Genomic DNA, 16,925 nt, shown 5'->3' on the forward strand with positions numbered 1-16,925 from the left:
ATATTCCTTTTTTTTAATCTTATTTTATTTATATTTATATAATATTAATAAGATATATAATATTAATATCTTATGCATAAAATATTAATCTCTTATTATAATATTCCAGTATATATAAATTTTGTTAAATAATATTCTGCTGATCTGAAATTCAAGGAACTGATTTTGTTTTGCCCTCAAATTTATCTATAACAAGCATTATTTTCAGTGTTACCTGCATATGAACTTGAAATCTTGACTTTATTGCATTTATCCATTATCGAACTTGTATATTGGAGGAGGTTAAAGAGGAAATACTAGATATATGTAAATAATTAATTTAATCTAGTGAAGCATAACTTTCCATGTTTCAATTATATCATTTGCAAATACATTCAAGATCCCATTTCAGATTGAACGGCAAGAATGCGTGCCTCAGATTTACCTAAATCGAATAGATGAATCGACGCTATCAGATCGCAGGAAAGACGAGAAGAAATGAACGGATTAAATAGATTAGCGAATTCTTTTATGGTTTGAGAAATAAGTTGAATCAGCTACGATTAATGAATCCAAAACTAAAAGAAAATCAGAGGGCATGATCTTTTTGAGACTTTCTCGCATATTATCTAATACCCCCCCCCCCCCCCCCCCCCCGCACAAATTATGAGCATTGGGTAAGGCCGCGAATGCCCTGCATGGCATTAGTGAATAATAGATACGAAATATAGATCTTTGAAGTGCATTTAGCACCTAGCATTTTTACTGAACCCATTGTACAAATACATATTTTGTACAATTTTGCCAACGTATTGAAACCAAAATTTGACACGGAATTGCAGCTATAGTCACAAGATCACAAATCAAATTTCATTCGTTTAAGTCATTGTTTACGAATGACTGCATTGACATGCATGCGAAATTACAGACCGATAGATGGTCAACCCTTTGACAGATTTGGTTCAAAATTTCATAAGAATCTATATTTTAGATATTAAATCTGTGATCTATCTAGCTTTTTGTGTTCATTTCTACTCGAACAGCTAGTCAGACAGATTTCCTATGAATGAATTTAGTTCAAAATTTGATAGAACTTTACATATTTAGTCGTTAAGTCCATATACCAAATTTCATTCATCTGCCTGAAAGCATTTTTGAGTTATCGCGTTCATAGACAGACATAATGCCAGAAAGGAGTTTTCTGAACCCAGAAAGGTCTGAAAAATAAAGATTAGGCAAAATTTCGAGTTTACGTTTATTATTATTATTATTACAATATTTTCTCCATAATTCGTATAAGAGAAAGTAAAAAGGAGACCAAGATTGTAGCAGATATCTGCGTTTGTAAAATGATTTACGAGATATTTGCATGTAGCGTTACTTCCTACAATAATATGCATACGAATCTTCACAAGCAATTTTAAAATATTGCTAAGTACTTTGTTCCAAGATTTGAAGTTATTATCAAAATTATGATAGTTTCACGTGATTGAAAAGTATTTATAGATCAAATTTTGTTTTGCAAGTACATCCTCTCTTTATCAATCATTGTTCATGAGATGACTTTAATGAGATGTGCGTATCTCAAAAATAAGTTCCTAAGCTCCTAAGTAGAAAATAATTGCCAGTGTCCTGGCATACGGTAGCACGTCTTCCCAGTGATCTGAGCGTCCCGGATCGGGTATGGTTGTTCTTCTTCTATGTTCTAGCTGTGAGGTGTGAATGTGCCCCCTCCCCTGCAAAAAGGGGTTGTGCAAGGGAATGTGACGCATGAAGTAGCTAAGTCGTACTCTTGGCCCTAGTTGGCGTTACTGAAAAAACGAGAGAAGCTCACTCGGCTTAAATCGCTGACAGATAACTGTCAGCGGGCTTGTAAAGTGCCGTAAGTCACAACACAACAACACAGGAAATAATTTGATCATATTATAAATGTGTCATGCTTGTTTTCTATCTTCATTTTTTCTATGACTTTCGATACCAATGAAACTTGAGTGTTTTTCCCATATTCGTTTAACCTCAATAGATGTTTCGTATTTTTGGATTAAAGTATTAATACTATCCTCAAAGAAGACGAAAATGGGTTTGCAAAGAATTAAAAAAAAATCATTGTAATCATTTTTAAATAATCTTCCTCTAATACGAAATGAATTTCACTACTTCTCTTTATTAAATATTTTCAGAATTGAAAATTGGCACAGGAATTTTAGAACAATTAATAACTCTCATGGTTGAAACCATCTTTTTTCGTTATCTTAAACTGATCTAACTTTAAAATAAATGTAATTTGCTAATAATTTAAAAGCGAATGAATTGGAAAAATTAATAAGTCGTAACTATTAGTAGGAATATTTCATATAGTTTGGAACATTAAATTGCTTTACAATATGATACAATCAGCATTTTTCTTGGTTGCATTAAGTGAATTATTTTGCAGGCGATTATTCACGAAATATAGATCTTTGAAATATGAAAGATATATTCCTCATCCATGAAACTATTTCATAGATGAGGAATTTGATAATAATAAATTTAGCAAGTAAATTGAATAAATTCGAAGTTGAAGGTAAATGTAAAATGTTTCAAAATCGGTGTTAATCAGTTCAATGGAAAAATTCATTTCAATGAAGGTTCATTTTTTGATATTTATGTGTACTTTCAATATTACAAAAATTTCGTTTAGATTAATACTTTTCTTTTACTTTGTCACTAATTTCATTTGTCACCTATTTCACCCATTACTGAATTTTTTTGAGTTCGAAATTCACCTATAAGTTAAACTTCTTATTTAGAATTGGAAACAGACATTTTTTTTTCAGTTTAGTTTTCAGATGAGGAGAATTAATCGAAATAAGGTGAAATGACAAGTTATAAAATCAATGGAAACCACAAAGATATGAAAAAAAAATGAAATATAATATTTTGTTGTAACATTTTCTTTAATGAATTAATGTATTATTTGTAAGAATATTATATTTATTTTAGTGTTGTTAATATACAATTTTAAAAGTCAAAATTTCAATGAAGAATAAAGAAAAGTCAAAAGTAAGTGAAAAATAGGGATTGGATTTTTACAACCATTTACTTATGCACAGCTTTTGGTCGTACACTGATTTCACAAAATGTTTTTATTTGAAAATCTTGTAATTTTTTTCTGAATTGAAGTTTTTTTTCTGAATTGAAGTATACATTTTTTTTTAGAAAACTCATTTTATATACACTAAGCGGCCACTTTATTATGATCACCTGACAGTTTTAGGAAAATGAGCTGCTGTTGCCGTTAGAGAGCGAGATAGCTACAAAAAGCGAATGCAAGACAAGTGAACCATGAATTGCACCGTTTTCCTTGCGAAGACATGGCAATAACCGTGACTTAGCTCAGCTTGAAGGCGAGATAATTGTAGGAGCTCGGACCGTCGAAGCCAGTATCAACAAAACAGTTGCACTTGTAAATTGTTCGAGAGCAGCATTAATGTGTACTGAGAATTGATTACCAAGCAGAAAACCGGGTCTCAAAGTCAAGTTTGTGGTCGTCACAGGTTACCGAATGCTTGAGCTGAAAGGAGTCTTGTCAGAGATGTTCAGTCCAATAGAAGAGCAACAGCACGTCAAATAGCGGGGAATCTCAATCAAGGAGCAATTTCGAACATCTCTGAACGAATTGTTTGTCGCACATTACACCTAAAGAATATGGGAGACGGTGACCTTTCAAAAGCCTCTACTGTCTGCCTTGAACAAGAGAAGACGTCTGTATTTCGCAAAGGATTTGACAGTAGATCACTGGAAAAGGACCTGATGAATTGCGTTTTCAATGATACTATGCAGATAACAGGGGGCGAATATATAGAAAACAGAACGAAAGCACGAACCCCAACTGCACTGCCACAACACTTTAAGCTGGTGGAGGCAATATTATGGTTCGGAGGATGCTTTCTTGGCATTGCAAGGGTCCATTGATTCCTTTGAAATAACATCTGAATGCCCAAAGGTGTCTAAGTGTTATTGCATATCAAGTACATTCTGTTATGTTAATGGTGTACGTTGCCAGGGAGGAATACTTCCAGCAAGACAATGCTCCTGGTCATAAATCTGGCATAGTTGTTAGATGGTTCGAAGAGCCTGACGGAGCGTTTATCTTGCTTCGTTGGCCCCCACAATAAGCAGATATCAATTCAATTGAGTATTGCAGCTGGATCCAGTACCATAAAATCTTACGGAATTGGAAAATCATCAGATATGGTCTCAAATTCCTCCTACCACCTATCAACAACTCATAGAATCCATGCTAAGAAGAATTCAAACAGTATTAAGGGCAAAAGGTAGCTCAACATTTTATTGAAGGGTGGTCATAACAATTTGGTAATTCAGTGTATAATAAAACTTAAAAAATACGAATTAGTATATAGGTATACTAAGATGGGTAAAACTCAATATAAGATTTATGATGAAATCACTGGTTGCTGGTTAGTTGGAATGAACTGCATGATTCATCAGTTAAAGAAAAAAATAAGAGGCAATGCACATCATAAGATTTATTCAACATTTTTGATTAATTTTATTTAACAAACACATTTCTCAAGTTTTATAAATTCACAGTTAATATCTAAACATTCTATTGATTAAACATCACATTTCTGACTTTAAGTTTTATTGCCATAGCTGAAACAGTTCTATCTATGGCATTAAAAAATTAAAAGAACTGTTCAATTATCAATTCATATTATTCAAACAATAAACAAAGCTTCATATTTGCACAAAAAAAAACAACAACAACACCAAGACTGAGCATTTAAAGCATTTATCACTTTTTTTAGCATTATCATATTACAACTTTAACAAATGATAGAAATACGGATTCAGTTTAAGTGTGCAGTTGACAAACATGCATAAACATTTTAAACTCAAAGAACACGATATCTGCCAAAGAGTTTTCTTTAACAAAGTATAATAATGAGTTTAACAATTGAATAATACTATAGACAATATGATTATACAACAAAGCGGTGCAAAAATGCAGTAGTTACACATAATCCTCTGTGGCATTATCTGAATCTATTTTATTTCAAAATTAATTACAATATAAAGAACTTCAGGCTTGGAAGATTTTTTATACTAATTAAAATTATTAGTATAAAACTTATTATTGATAAAAAAAATTCAATACTGTGCAATACAAAGTTCACTTAATATACAAGAATGACATTTTTCACATTTTCAATTTGATTAGATTTTTTGGAAGTTTACTTTTGATTAATTTAGAGACTGGACTTAAGATATAAATACTAAGCATTATTATATTCAAGACAAATATCAATTTCAATAAGAACTTGTACCGAATTCTTCAACATTTCTAACATTTAAATATTATTTCAGTAGTTAGTGGAATGCAATTTCAGAAGAGCACTTTAGACAAAATACATTGTACTTCTCAAAACCGTTGCTTAAAATTTCGAGTAATCATGATTCTTCCATTCACTATAGACAGATAGTTTTTTACAATTATGCTATTCAAAATACGCACTTGAGCCTAGTTGTAATTTACTAGGCATTTTTAGCTTTAAATGGATTGCATGGAATAACATTGCTGGGGCTACATTTGCTCCTGCAATCCTAATTATAAATAAAATGCTTGAGTTAGAACTTTTGAATTATTTTTTAAAATTTTCCATTTTGAATTATTATGCGAAAATACAATAATGAGAATTTTAAGTCGAATCTTTTTTAATGAGGAAAGTAAAAGTTTAAAGCAAATAACCGTAAGTAGAAATAACTCTCTTGTTTGCACAAGAATAATGCTTTGATGATTGGTGGTTCAATCCTTAAATGTGATAACATTTTTGAAATGTTTCTTTCATTTAAAATATTTGCTTTGTTACTGTAGAATTTCTTTAAAGATTTGAATAAAATTCTAAAAAATTCAAAATTTTGAAAAAATTTAAAGAATTTTTGTATAATTTGATTTAAATATTGAATAAAAAATAATTATCTTTAAATCAATGAATTTCCTCCCCCCCCTTTAAATTGATTTCAATGGAATCTCAAAGATTTAAAATAAATTAATTTCCTTCTCTGAAAATAAAAATAACATTCTATCAAGATAATGAACCTCTAAAGGTATAAAATTAACCAAATGAATGAGAATTAACATTACGTGTTCATTACTAAATAATGCAACTGTTTAACGAATCAAATCTTTGAAGATTCCTGTTTGATCGTCTGATAACATTTTTGGATATTTCCTATTTGCAAATTTATGTAGTATTTCTAACTTTTCTGTCATACTTATAAATATATGTTCTTAGAAATCTGAATTAACTTAAGAGTTTTAATTTTACATTAATTAATCTAATCAAGTCAATATATCTCCAATTTATGGCTTCTCTTGTCAAAAATTTACCAATCCTTCAAAAGAACGATATAAATGTGGTGTATCTAATTTTTGAATGTGACGTATTCTTGAAAGGAAGAAACAGTATTATAAATATCACATGAATACCATTTACAAAACTACATTCACACAATTTATGACATTCTAAATGCCAACACTTTGAAGAGATTTAAATGACTACGAAAGAGGGAAGGAGTTACTAGAGATGAAAGTTAACACATTTGGGCTCACTATACATTGCCTACGTGCAGAATTGTTTTTATCATACTGATTGCAAAACCTGTGTTAATGGTATGCATCACATTTCAAGTTTTAGTATTTTATGAGCTCCTTTATTTACATCTTCGGATATATACATATCCAAAAGAATTCTTTTCTCGTTACATTGAAAAAACAACAACCCTAAATTAGAATTTTTTTTTTTAACAATCTGGAAAAAAAACTCAGGTATAATAGTTCTCACTTTTAATTTCTTGCTTTTTCCTTTGCTTCGGTCTGGCTTAAGTAACATTACAGCTGTGGAAGGAGATGAATTAGTGCTTAAATTAAAAATAAATTATAAAAGATTACAAGATATCTTCTTGATCAGTCTTTGATATAAATCTTAAAATATTTTCTACAATAAACTCTTAAACTGATCGCATAATACTGTGCTTATAATCTCAGATAGATTATATTTAACTACGCGAAAAAATCTGTAATCTGAGGCAATTCCAGAAATATTATAGGTTTTAGATACATTTTAGAATTTTATACGTATGATATTTGGTTTAGATTTATGGCATGATATCTGATTATAGTCCAAAAAGAAAATGAGGCCTAAAATATAAAATAACGCAGAGCACGGTTATTTTTAAACGGGCGAATTTAAAACACGACCAGAAATTCAGATGTATTTAAAGCATCCTGAAACATATAAAAATGCAACTTAAATATAAATTAATCATTTGCGTCGGATACTTAGAAATAGTATTTACATGCATTTATATAATAGCAAAAAATGTTCTGTTATTTGAGATGTATATTATATGCTGTATGCGTGCGCTGTTTTAATTTTTTTCCTTCTTAAATTTTCATATTTTATATTTCTCAATATTGTCGATTTCTTCAAATCTAATTATGCACATTCTAGTTTCTTTAGTAAAAAGAACGAGGTCTTAATGTATTAAGCTAGAATGAGCTAAGAATGCTCTTTGTTCTGACATGTAGCTAGCTCTATTTTTATAAACAGCTTTCACAGCGAAAGTTTTTCTCCAATCCTAGACTCCATTTATACAAATTACGGGCTAAATATAGTTATCAGAGCCAATGTTTTTAAAAATTATTATTTTCTTGGTATTGGCATATTTATATCCCCCTAATTCACTTATATCTTTGTACCTGTTTGTATTACCATCGTTTTCAAATCTTTTTTCAGAAATTCCGTTTTATAAGTAAAAAGAGTTGGCTCTTAGTGTTTTAAATTAAAATGAATTCGAAATAAACACTGTTCAGCAAAGTAACTCGCTTTGTTTTTATAAAAGGCTTTTACAACGAATGCTTATTTTTCATCAATCCACGACTCCATCTCTACTGATCATGGACAGTAAATGTTTTTTTTTTTTAAATCTTCCACATGAATATAATATTATTTTCTTCTTTATCACATTATTTATTTCTAGAGTTTTAAAATAGCCCGTTTTACTATCGCACCCTATATTCATTAAATTGTTTTTTTTTCCGAGTCAGAAACAGAGTTAAGTAACATATTTTATTTGGATTTTAAATACTAAAATTAGTTTAATTTATATTTTTGATTCCACACCTGTACGTTTAAAGTTCTACATACCTTTACAATTAAAATAACTTACGAAAGCTACAAAAATCTGGATAAAGCTCAGATCGAACGAACATGCCTTTTTTTTTGCGTCATGGAAACGCTCTATAGCTCATTTTGTAATGTTTCTGTGTGGGAAATCAAATATGACTTAGCCTTTCATTATACATCATCTCAAGCTTATGATGGGATTAATTTCTCATTTTTCTTGCAAAAGAATTTGAAATAAAAGATAAACTGAAGCCACCGAAAAATAACATGCATCTCCAAGAATTCATTTCCATAATTTTACCTAATATTTGCCAAAATATTTGATAGCATGGTGGATTTGAGATTTTGATGAAACAGAAATTGTTTCAATATAATAAATTTTTTCTGCAACTGTAACAAGTATTAAAAGTTTTCTCTTTAACTTTTAACGAAATTATAAACTCTCAATGAATATAATATTATTTTGATCTCTCCATGTTCTCTCAAACTTTGAGAAAATTAAATGCTTTTCATTGATGACAGTCATAAAGCATTGAAACAATTAGTTGATATTTTTTGTAACAAATGACCCAGATTCTCCTTCTGAACCATATACTATAACATTTAAAGCTGCCATTTTCTTTAGTTAAAAGTTTTGCTAACGTTTGAAATTATTTACTAATGTTAAAAAAACGGTTCCAAGTTTCCAAAATTTTCAGATTTTAAATGTATTACTTAAGTAGTCGTTAAATGAAAAACCTCATTAATGTCTTTTCTCTGTTTCTGTATTAATCCTTCGTCTTTAAAGAATGTTAGATTTTCAGAAGAAGCGAGGGGTACACACAGATAAAATTTTCCGCCTTAACGTTCCATCTTCTCTTTATAATCAACAACAGAACACGAATTATCTTCGACCTTGCTAATGAAGTCAAAGTAGTTTCAATATTAAGTGCAAAAACACTGCAAATGAACACATATAAAAAATTGCAAAAAAAGTGTATGAAACCGTTGATTGAAAATCAAAGATGCCTTTCTATCGAATACGATGATACTTGAAATCAAGCCAATGCCTTAAATAGGTCATTGCTGCTGTTGCCTTTGGCTATTCGATTGCTCAGTGAAAGACGATTCTGCATATTGTTGATCCCCCAAACTGTTTTGGGATGTCTCACTTCTCATTCGAGAATAGTAGCGAACATGCTGAGTTGTCAGACTTGTATCTTCACCATCCGCTGCTGGAAATCGGTGTGAAGCAAATCCAAAAAGACCACCTCCTGCAAAAAGTTTGTAAGTAAAATTACAGAAAAGGGAATCGATACACAAAATTAAAATGTGTGAAATGATTATTATATTATGGATTGAAAAGATAATTTTTGCTATGAATGTATTTTTAATTTTATGCAATTGAATTAAACTATGAAAATAATTATTTCCTATGTAGTGCCAAACTTTGCATGCAAGGTGTTTTCAGGGTTAATGTGCAAATTTTACGAGTTGCTCAGTCCAACTAGGACGAACTTTTCACTTGATTAAGACGATATATCCGACCGGCAACTGTTAAAAAGTGCTATTCGCAGCTTGATGGAGTGCTCGAGGGAGTTTAACTCCCTAAGAAGACGCTTCAAGTTTCAGGAAAAGGGCGCGATAACATCAGCTCACGCACCTAAAAGGTCGAGAGTGTCTATCAGTTGATGGAAGGGGAAAGGGGCAGTGCTAAAGAGGAAGGCTGTACAGACCTGATGGATTCGTAATTGCGCATATGATGCTGCGAATGTCAATATACGTTCATGTTACTGCTGCACCGAGTTTCTATGTTTCCAAACACAAATTCTCTTTAGTAAAAATCTACCGTTTAACTAATTAAAGTTTTACACACCACTAGTATTAGTATGGCAGTTTAACTACTACCACACTAAAGACTTTTTCGATTTTTTGAGACACTCAATATGTAAATTACATAAAAAACGGTGTTCGCTTTTATTACCGGCTGATACTGGAAGAAAAGGAAGTGTCTTATTCATGGCAAGGTCTTTCGATAGAGCACGAGTTCCTGCTCACGCATTGTGACGGGTTCATCAGGGCTGATTAGGCAGTTAAAAATACAATATATGGAGTATTTGATGATAACCGTATTAGTATAAATGAAATGAATTCATTATTAAATTAGGAAGATCAAAGGATTTATGTGTGAAGATTATCTTAAACATAGTAATCATCTCACCTGTTGAACGAACGATAGTATGACCCACTATCCAGAGTGCCATGTAGATAATAAGAGATAAGAAGCAAAGTACAACTCCTGTAACTAAGAAAGTTATAGGGCCGGTCCTGTCAAATTCCTGCAAAATAATTAAAATTTACACAATTAAAATATTAAAATATTTTTGCTGTTTCTCAAAGATAAAAACTCCTATCTAAAGTTAAGTGATTTATGATATTTTTTAATATTAACGTTGTCCACTCCAATCGTGACTTAATAATTAATTTCTGAGCCGTTAAAGATAAGCTTATACTTCTAATTAGAAAAATGTTCCAACAGATGTACAGAATTATATTTTTTTGCTGTTTGAATCAATAAATTACTACTGAAAAAATTCGCAAGTCTACATTTTTATGCAGTATCTCGGTATTATTTGTCATATTTTATAAAATATTCTTGACACTCTTTCAAGCAAGTAAGGTCTGCATTCCTGGGAACGAAACTGATCGAATTATGTAATTTTGAATTTTACGATTGTAGATCATTTCAGTGGGAAAGATCCCTTAATCAAAGCACGGCATTTCACTGAGGTGGCCCTTAATTCGTCTAAAAATAATATTTTGAAGCTTCATTATTCGATTAGTTTTGGTAGAAAACTAAGGATTTTTTTAAAATTTCAAATATTAATATTTTAAATATACTCTACGAATTATAACTAAATAGGAATGGTTTTTTAAAGTAAATAATTTTTAAATTTTTATACAGTGAATGACAATTTAGGTTTCGTAATTTTTTCAGCAGTACATTTATTGACTCAAGATATATAAAATATAACTCCTTACACAATTTAGAGCATTTTTAAAATTGGACGTATATGTCTAATGATTTAGAAATTAGCCTCTAGCAATTTAATACTACGCATCTTAATAATTTAGTATTTTTTTTTTTTATAACGGTTAAGAAAATAACTATTCGACCATGATTAGAGGGAATACCCTGTATATAGTCTCATGTCCCCAAGAAATCTTTGAAAACTTTTATTTTAAATATCCTAGATGCACGAGGCAAACGGCATGGATTACAAAATCTTTAAAATGATTTGCTTCTCATGGACTAAGAATTGTGAGATGGTAAAGGATCCAAATGGCAAAATTTGCATTTTGATTTTTGACAATTATTGAAAAATAACTTTATGAAAAAAAAATCGTTCCGTTTCTGTTTTAATTTCTGTTCCTTTAACTTTTATAACGAAACACATATTTTTGATACTTGTTTAACTTAATGAGGGAAAAAAAATTAAATTATAGACCAAGTTTTCACCTGTTGCTTTAACATTCCGATATACAACGGGCACTATCATTCATTGAATTTTAAATGAGGAAACACTTTAGAATCTTTAATTTATCTGATTATTAATATTAAAACATACATATTATCCTGATTTAAATCAATATTGTATATGTTAAGATAAACTGCTTACAATTTTTTCAATAAAATAGAAGATCCAAATATTCGATTAGATCATCACGATGAGCTTCAGAAGTTAGGCCTTATTAGGACTCAACAAATAAATCTATTTAATTTTATGTAGAAAAAAAATATTGAACAGAAACATTTATTGTGAAAAGATGTTATATGTTGACAAATAATACTTACATGTCCTAGAATGACTGGCATGAACATTTCACCAAAAGCAGCTCCGAACACCAGGAAACTTGTAATCGTGGCTGAAAAGAAAATATATTGCTAGGTGGTGATGGTTATAGGTAGGTGATGTAAAATGTAATCAAAATTGAGAGAAAAAACTTTCTTCCATAAAACGAAAATTCTTCTTCAAGAAAGATATTTATTATTTCTAAAAGGTCTATTTCTAAAAGTCTTCCCAATAATTTTTAGGAAGCTGCAAAATAAATAAATTACTTAAATTATTGTTCATTTATGAAATTACATGAGCAACGGACTTCTTCATTTTTAGCCGTGATTTCCTGAGATAAAGAGATGAGATGTGAGATGAGGAAGTCGTACAAATTTCCACATTTCACCTGCGAAGTGACGCTTTATCCCAAAGATTTTAATTTATTCTAAACAAGATGGATGTTCAGCAAAATTCGATCCTTAATTTTCGACTCTATTATAATAAACCAGAAGCTCTGCCACTAGACCATGACGAAGTTAAGAACAATGCTCAGTAAAAAGTTACGCGCGAAAAAAAAAGCCACATTAAACCTGAATTATGCATCATTTATTTAACATCTTGGCTGTTGCTTAACTAGCCTGTGATTAACATTTATCTAATTAGTTTATATCTATTATCTAATGAGATGAATTTTTTCTCTGCAATAGTTGAGGTAGGGAAAGAGTTAATCTAATTAGATAGATGACCACAATCACTGGTGTAAATCATGGCAGCGAATATGTGGCATCACTGTCGAAGAAAGAACTTTTAAAGCAGGAGACTCTTATGCATAGATTGGGAAATTAAGTTTGAAATTGGACATGAAATATTAGTCGTATACATTTAGAATGCTCACACGTTAAAATATTAAACCTCAATTGCCAGTCATTTTACGAGAAAATTTCCTTAATCTTCTGGCATAGCAAAATGTCAGCCAGGAGGTTAGGGTTCGGTACTGCATTATTTTTTAAGTAAATAATTAACTATTTACAAATATTTTTTAAAATATTCATTATTTTTATCCATAAAATAATTGTTCATTCATACGATGATGAATCATGGGTAAAATTTAATTTTTTCATTGTTAAATAATTCTGAAAGCAACCTTTATTGCAATAAATAATAATTATAATTATCATTAAAATTAAAATGGTTAAAGTAATGAAGAAAATTTTCTTCTAAATTTCTGGAAACGGTTGGTACCAAGAATTGAATAGAGAGCAGCTGCTGATTAATTGAATATATAGGGAGGGAATCCAAAACTTGAAATTTGTTTGTTAACAAATTTCTTAGAAAAACATTGCTCTTGTGAACAAGTAGAATCGCCACTTATTAATTGTACAAGATACTGATGATTATAATTTTGGCTCTCGAATATAATAAAAAATTAATAAATGAAAAAAATTCGATCATTTAAGGTTGAAAAAACATTTACGAATCTTTTTATTGATGAGAGAAATAGCATTATTTCTCACAATTAATGTTGTTTTTAAAATTATTACTATATTTAAAAATTAAATTTTAATTATGATTCAAGTATCATACAAATGATCTTAGTCATTTTATGGATAAAATAGACTAATAATTTAGTTTAAATATTTGTAAATTTTAATTTAATATGAAAAATTCCTATGCGGAATAGAGCCCTCCTCAATTATGTGACAAGCAGCTACACTACCATACATACTTTTTCGCCGCAGACCAACAATTACAACATAGTAATGCATAAGCGATGACGAAAGTTTTAAAGTTATTGTTGATACTGGAATTGACTGATAATTGCTCTTTAGTATTTTAATTAATGAGCATCTTAAAGGTATACTATTAATAAACCAAGTCCCATCCCGGAATGAATTTTCTTCTCCGTGTGTGACTTGTGTGACAGACATCCGCACGAGCAATGGCTGCAGCTGCCTGCAATAACAGAATTTACACGCTAGACGTTTAAAAATGTGGAAGATAGCTTCATGCTTTTAATCAATAGCTATAATGTAGAAAGTTGCGAATTAAATTCCATCAGCTCGCCGTACATGAGAACGGTGCACTCATGAGAAGAAAGGAGAGACAATATTTTAATAAAAGACTTACGCGTGACTTTGATATATTCTTCAGTAAGTGACAGAGTGGTTGGGAATACTGAACTCATGAATAGGCCGATAATGATCGTTCCAAATACCAGTACACCTTTACTATGACTGAATGCCAACATGAACAGCATGCCTAGAGTACAACCAACCTAGAACAAAAATGTTATCAAAATTTGTATAAAAGCAGCAAATTATTTATATCAAAAATTTTGAAGTCGGTTTTTAGTTTTTACTGAAAATACATTAGTCAGCCACAAAACTATTATTGTAGAATGCCAGGAGACCCCACATCTGTTTACTTCTAAAGAACATCTCATTCTCATACTCGTATCCCTCCCACTTTTCCTCGGTGGATCGACAAATTTAACTCTTTCCGAGTCGGTGATCGCAAAAGAGGACACCAATTTTAAAATTTTCTATTAAAAAGACTATTGGCTTTAAAATTCCAAAAATTTCTGGAAAAATAGTATTTAGTTTCCTTTTAGAAAAACAGATGGCAGCATGAGCAATTTATCTTTTATGGCACTAATTTTATGTTACTCTCCCCCCCCATTTTTTGCCTCAAATTTAAGAATTTTTTTGACAATTTAAGAAATGAAATTTTATCAAAATCAATCACAATACCTTCGAGCTTTTAAACAATAATTTTGTTTAATCTTAAAATTAATTTAAGATCGAACCAAATTGGCTGATTCACAGGTATCTTCACTTGAGGACACCGCTGTCTAGGACGTGTGTTTCTTCGTTCGACTCTCTTCTGTGCCGCCACCTCTCTTCGTGTGAAAGGTGTAATTTTGCAGAGAAGGATGTGATGATTCTGCGTTCAGGGGGAGGGGTTTTATTTATCTTCGGATTCGAGAAAAAGAAACCCATGTGTGAAGCCAGAAAACATTTCACATTTAAGATTTACCTTTTTTTCTGGACTGTTACTTATGTTCACTGTCTGGACTGTTATGTTATGTTTTTATGTTACTTGTGTTCTGCTTTATGTTTTGCTACCTTTTTCTGCAACTATTTAGTTTTACATAGTCATAATTTTTTATTTAAACTTTTTTTATTATTATTATTATTATTCTTGCATTCAGCATGTAAAAATTGTACAGCGAAAGATTAAAAAAGAAAAAAATTCAACATATGCCCACCAAGTGTCCCCCTCGATAATATTCACTGAGCAGTATAAAAAAAATATGCACAAAACACGAACAATGTGCAAAACAATAATTTCCCATTATGTGTTAGACAAAAAGATACCCCCACATGCTTTGAGAAGTTTCATGCCAAATAATTTTATTTTTATTTGATATTTTTCACTTTGTTAATTAATGAAATTAATACTTAATTAATAAAATTTAATAGTAAATATTTATTTTTAGCATTTTATCTAACAAATTTTTATTCTTAGTTGAATTAAATTATAATAATCATTATTTTTTTAATTATTTATATTTATAAGATTTAGTTTAGAATTTTTGTAGTAACTATATTATATTTTGCATATTTAATATTTTAAATGTTTCAAATTACCTAAAACATGAATAAAAGTGTCTATAAACCTTAAATATTCATAATTACTGCTGTCGTCATAAGGAATTTACGCTATAATTTCGAAAGATTTTCCTACACAGAGATTTCTCTAGACAGGCGATGTCCTCTTTTGAGGATACCGCCTCCTACGAAAAGAGGCAAGTAAAATAATATTTTGATTGTAAAATCCATGTGTATACAGCCTATTAATCATATTCAACGTGTTTTTTCATTATATTTCAAAAATTTTAATGACTCGCTCCGGAAAGGGTTAACAAAAATTTTCCTTCGATATTCTTTGATATGGATTAATTGTCTCAGAGATTTTGTCGTTAGTTTCCTGTTACAACAAATCTTACTAAGAACGCATCTTCTGTTTGCGAGCGATGAACTGAATGAGTTATATATCTCATTTCAGAAGAAAAGATTTTTATCATGATAAATTCTATGAATCCATCCTATGACATATTTGCGATGCAAATATTTTTTATATAAATATCTACACACAGGTTTCAATAGAAAGTAAGGCTTGGGAAGGTGAATAATGTCTGTAATTTGAATTTATCTTTTAAAATCCTGATCAATAACCGAATCAGTGTAATCTTGAACTTTTATCATATTTAACTACATTATATATGATATAATTTAAAATAAATAGCTATGAAACAATCTTAACTGTTTATCGCTGTTCTGATAATTTTGAAATTTTCTCCTTTCAATAACACCAGCTCATACCACTATATAGTCACCCGTTACTGATGAACGATAGATTTTTTAACTGTGGAAAATATATCAGTTCGGAATCACACCGCCTTGCCTGAGCATACGGGGTAATCTGAATGATCCTTGTCGCAATAGCATAGGGGAGGGAACTAAGGATGAGTCTATAACAGAGGTTATAATATAATAGAGGCTATAATGTAACACTTCTGATAAGAGGTACCTTCTGTCATGAATGTAGAAATAACTCAACCCCACCGCCTTAATGCATCCATCTACGGAGCGAGAACTAATCACCATATTTATCAACGTGGAAAGTAAAGTTGCATAAGGAATAACTAATGCAGCTCATATTTTATTTTAATAATATTTTATATAGGCACCTAAACAGTGACAAATACAAAATGGCAACTTTCTAGAAAAAGAGATAAAATATTTAACACTCTTTTATTCAGTATGAAGTAACAACTTTCTGCGAGAAGTCTAAAAATGATTTCCTGAATCCTTATTAAAACTTAGTCCTAAAAATGTGCGTTAAGGAGCGGAAAAACAAAATTGATCCAAAATAT

General features: G+C 30.3%; 1 protein-coding gene across 2 annotated transcripts in view; it reads right to left on the reverse strand.

Annotated features, from left to right (window-relative positions):
* Window positions 1–4,556: 4,556 nt before the first annotated feature.
* Window positions 4,557–16,925, reverse strand: part of LOC129961029 (major facilitator superfamily domain-containing protein 4A-like) — a 104,714-nt gene continuing 92,345 nt past the window's right edge. For both annotated transcript variants that reach the window (XM_056074822.1, XM_056074821.1), the window contains exons 8-11: window positions 14,114–14,261; window positions 12,007–12,077; window positions 10,372–10,489; window positions 4,557–9,424 (exon numbers count right to left, since the gene is read on the reverse strand). In XM_056074822.1, coding sequence (XP_055930797.1) covers window positions 9,231–9,424; window positions 10,372–10,489; window positions 12,007–12,077; window positions 14,114–14,261 — 531 coding nt within the window. In that variant the 3' untranslated portion in view covers window positions 4,557–9,230. The remainder of the gene's footprint in view (window positions 9,425–10,371; window positions 10,490–12,006; window positions 12,078–14,113; window positions 14,262–16,925) is intronic.

This window comes from Argiope bruennichi, chromosome X2 (genome assembly GCF_947563725.1).
Source record: "Argiope bruennichi chromosome X2, qqArgBrue1.1, whole genome shotgun sequence".
In the NCBI taxonomy this organism is placed as follows: Eukaryota; Metazoa; Arthropoda; class Arachnida; order Araneae; family Araneidae; genus Argiope; species Argiope bruennichi.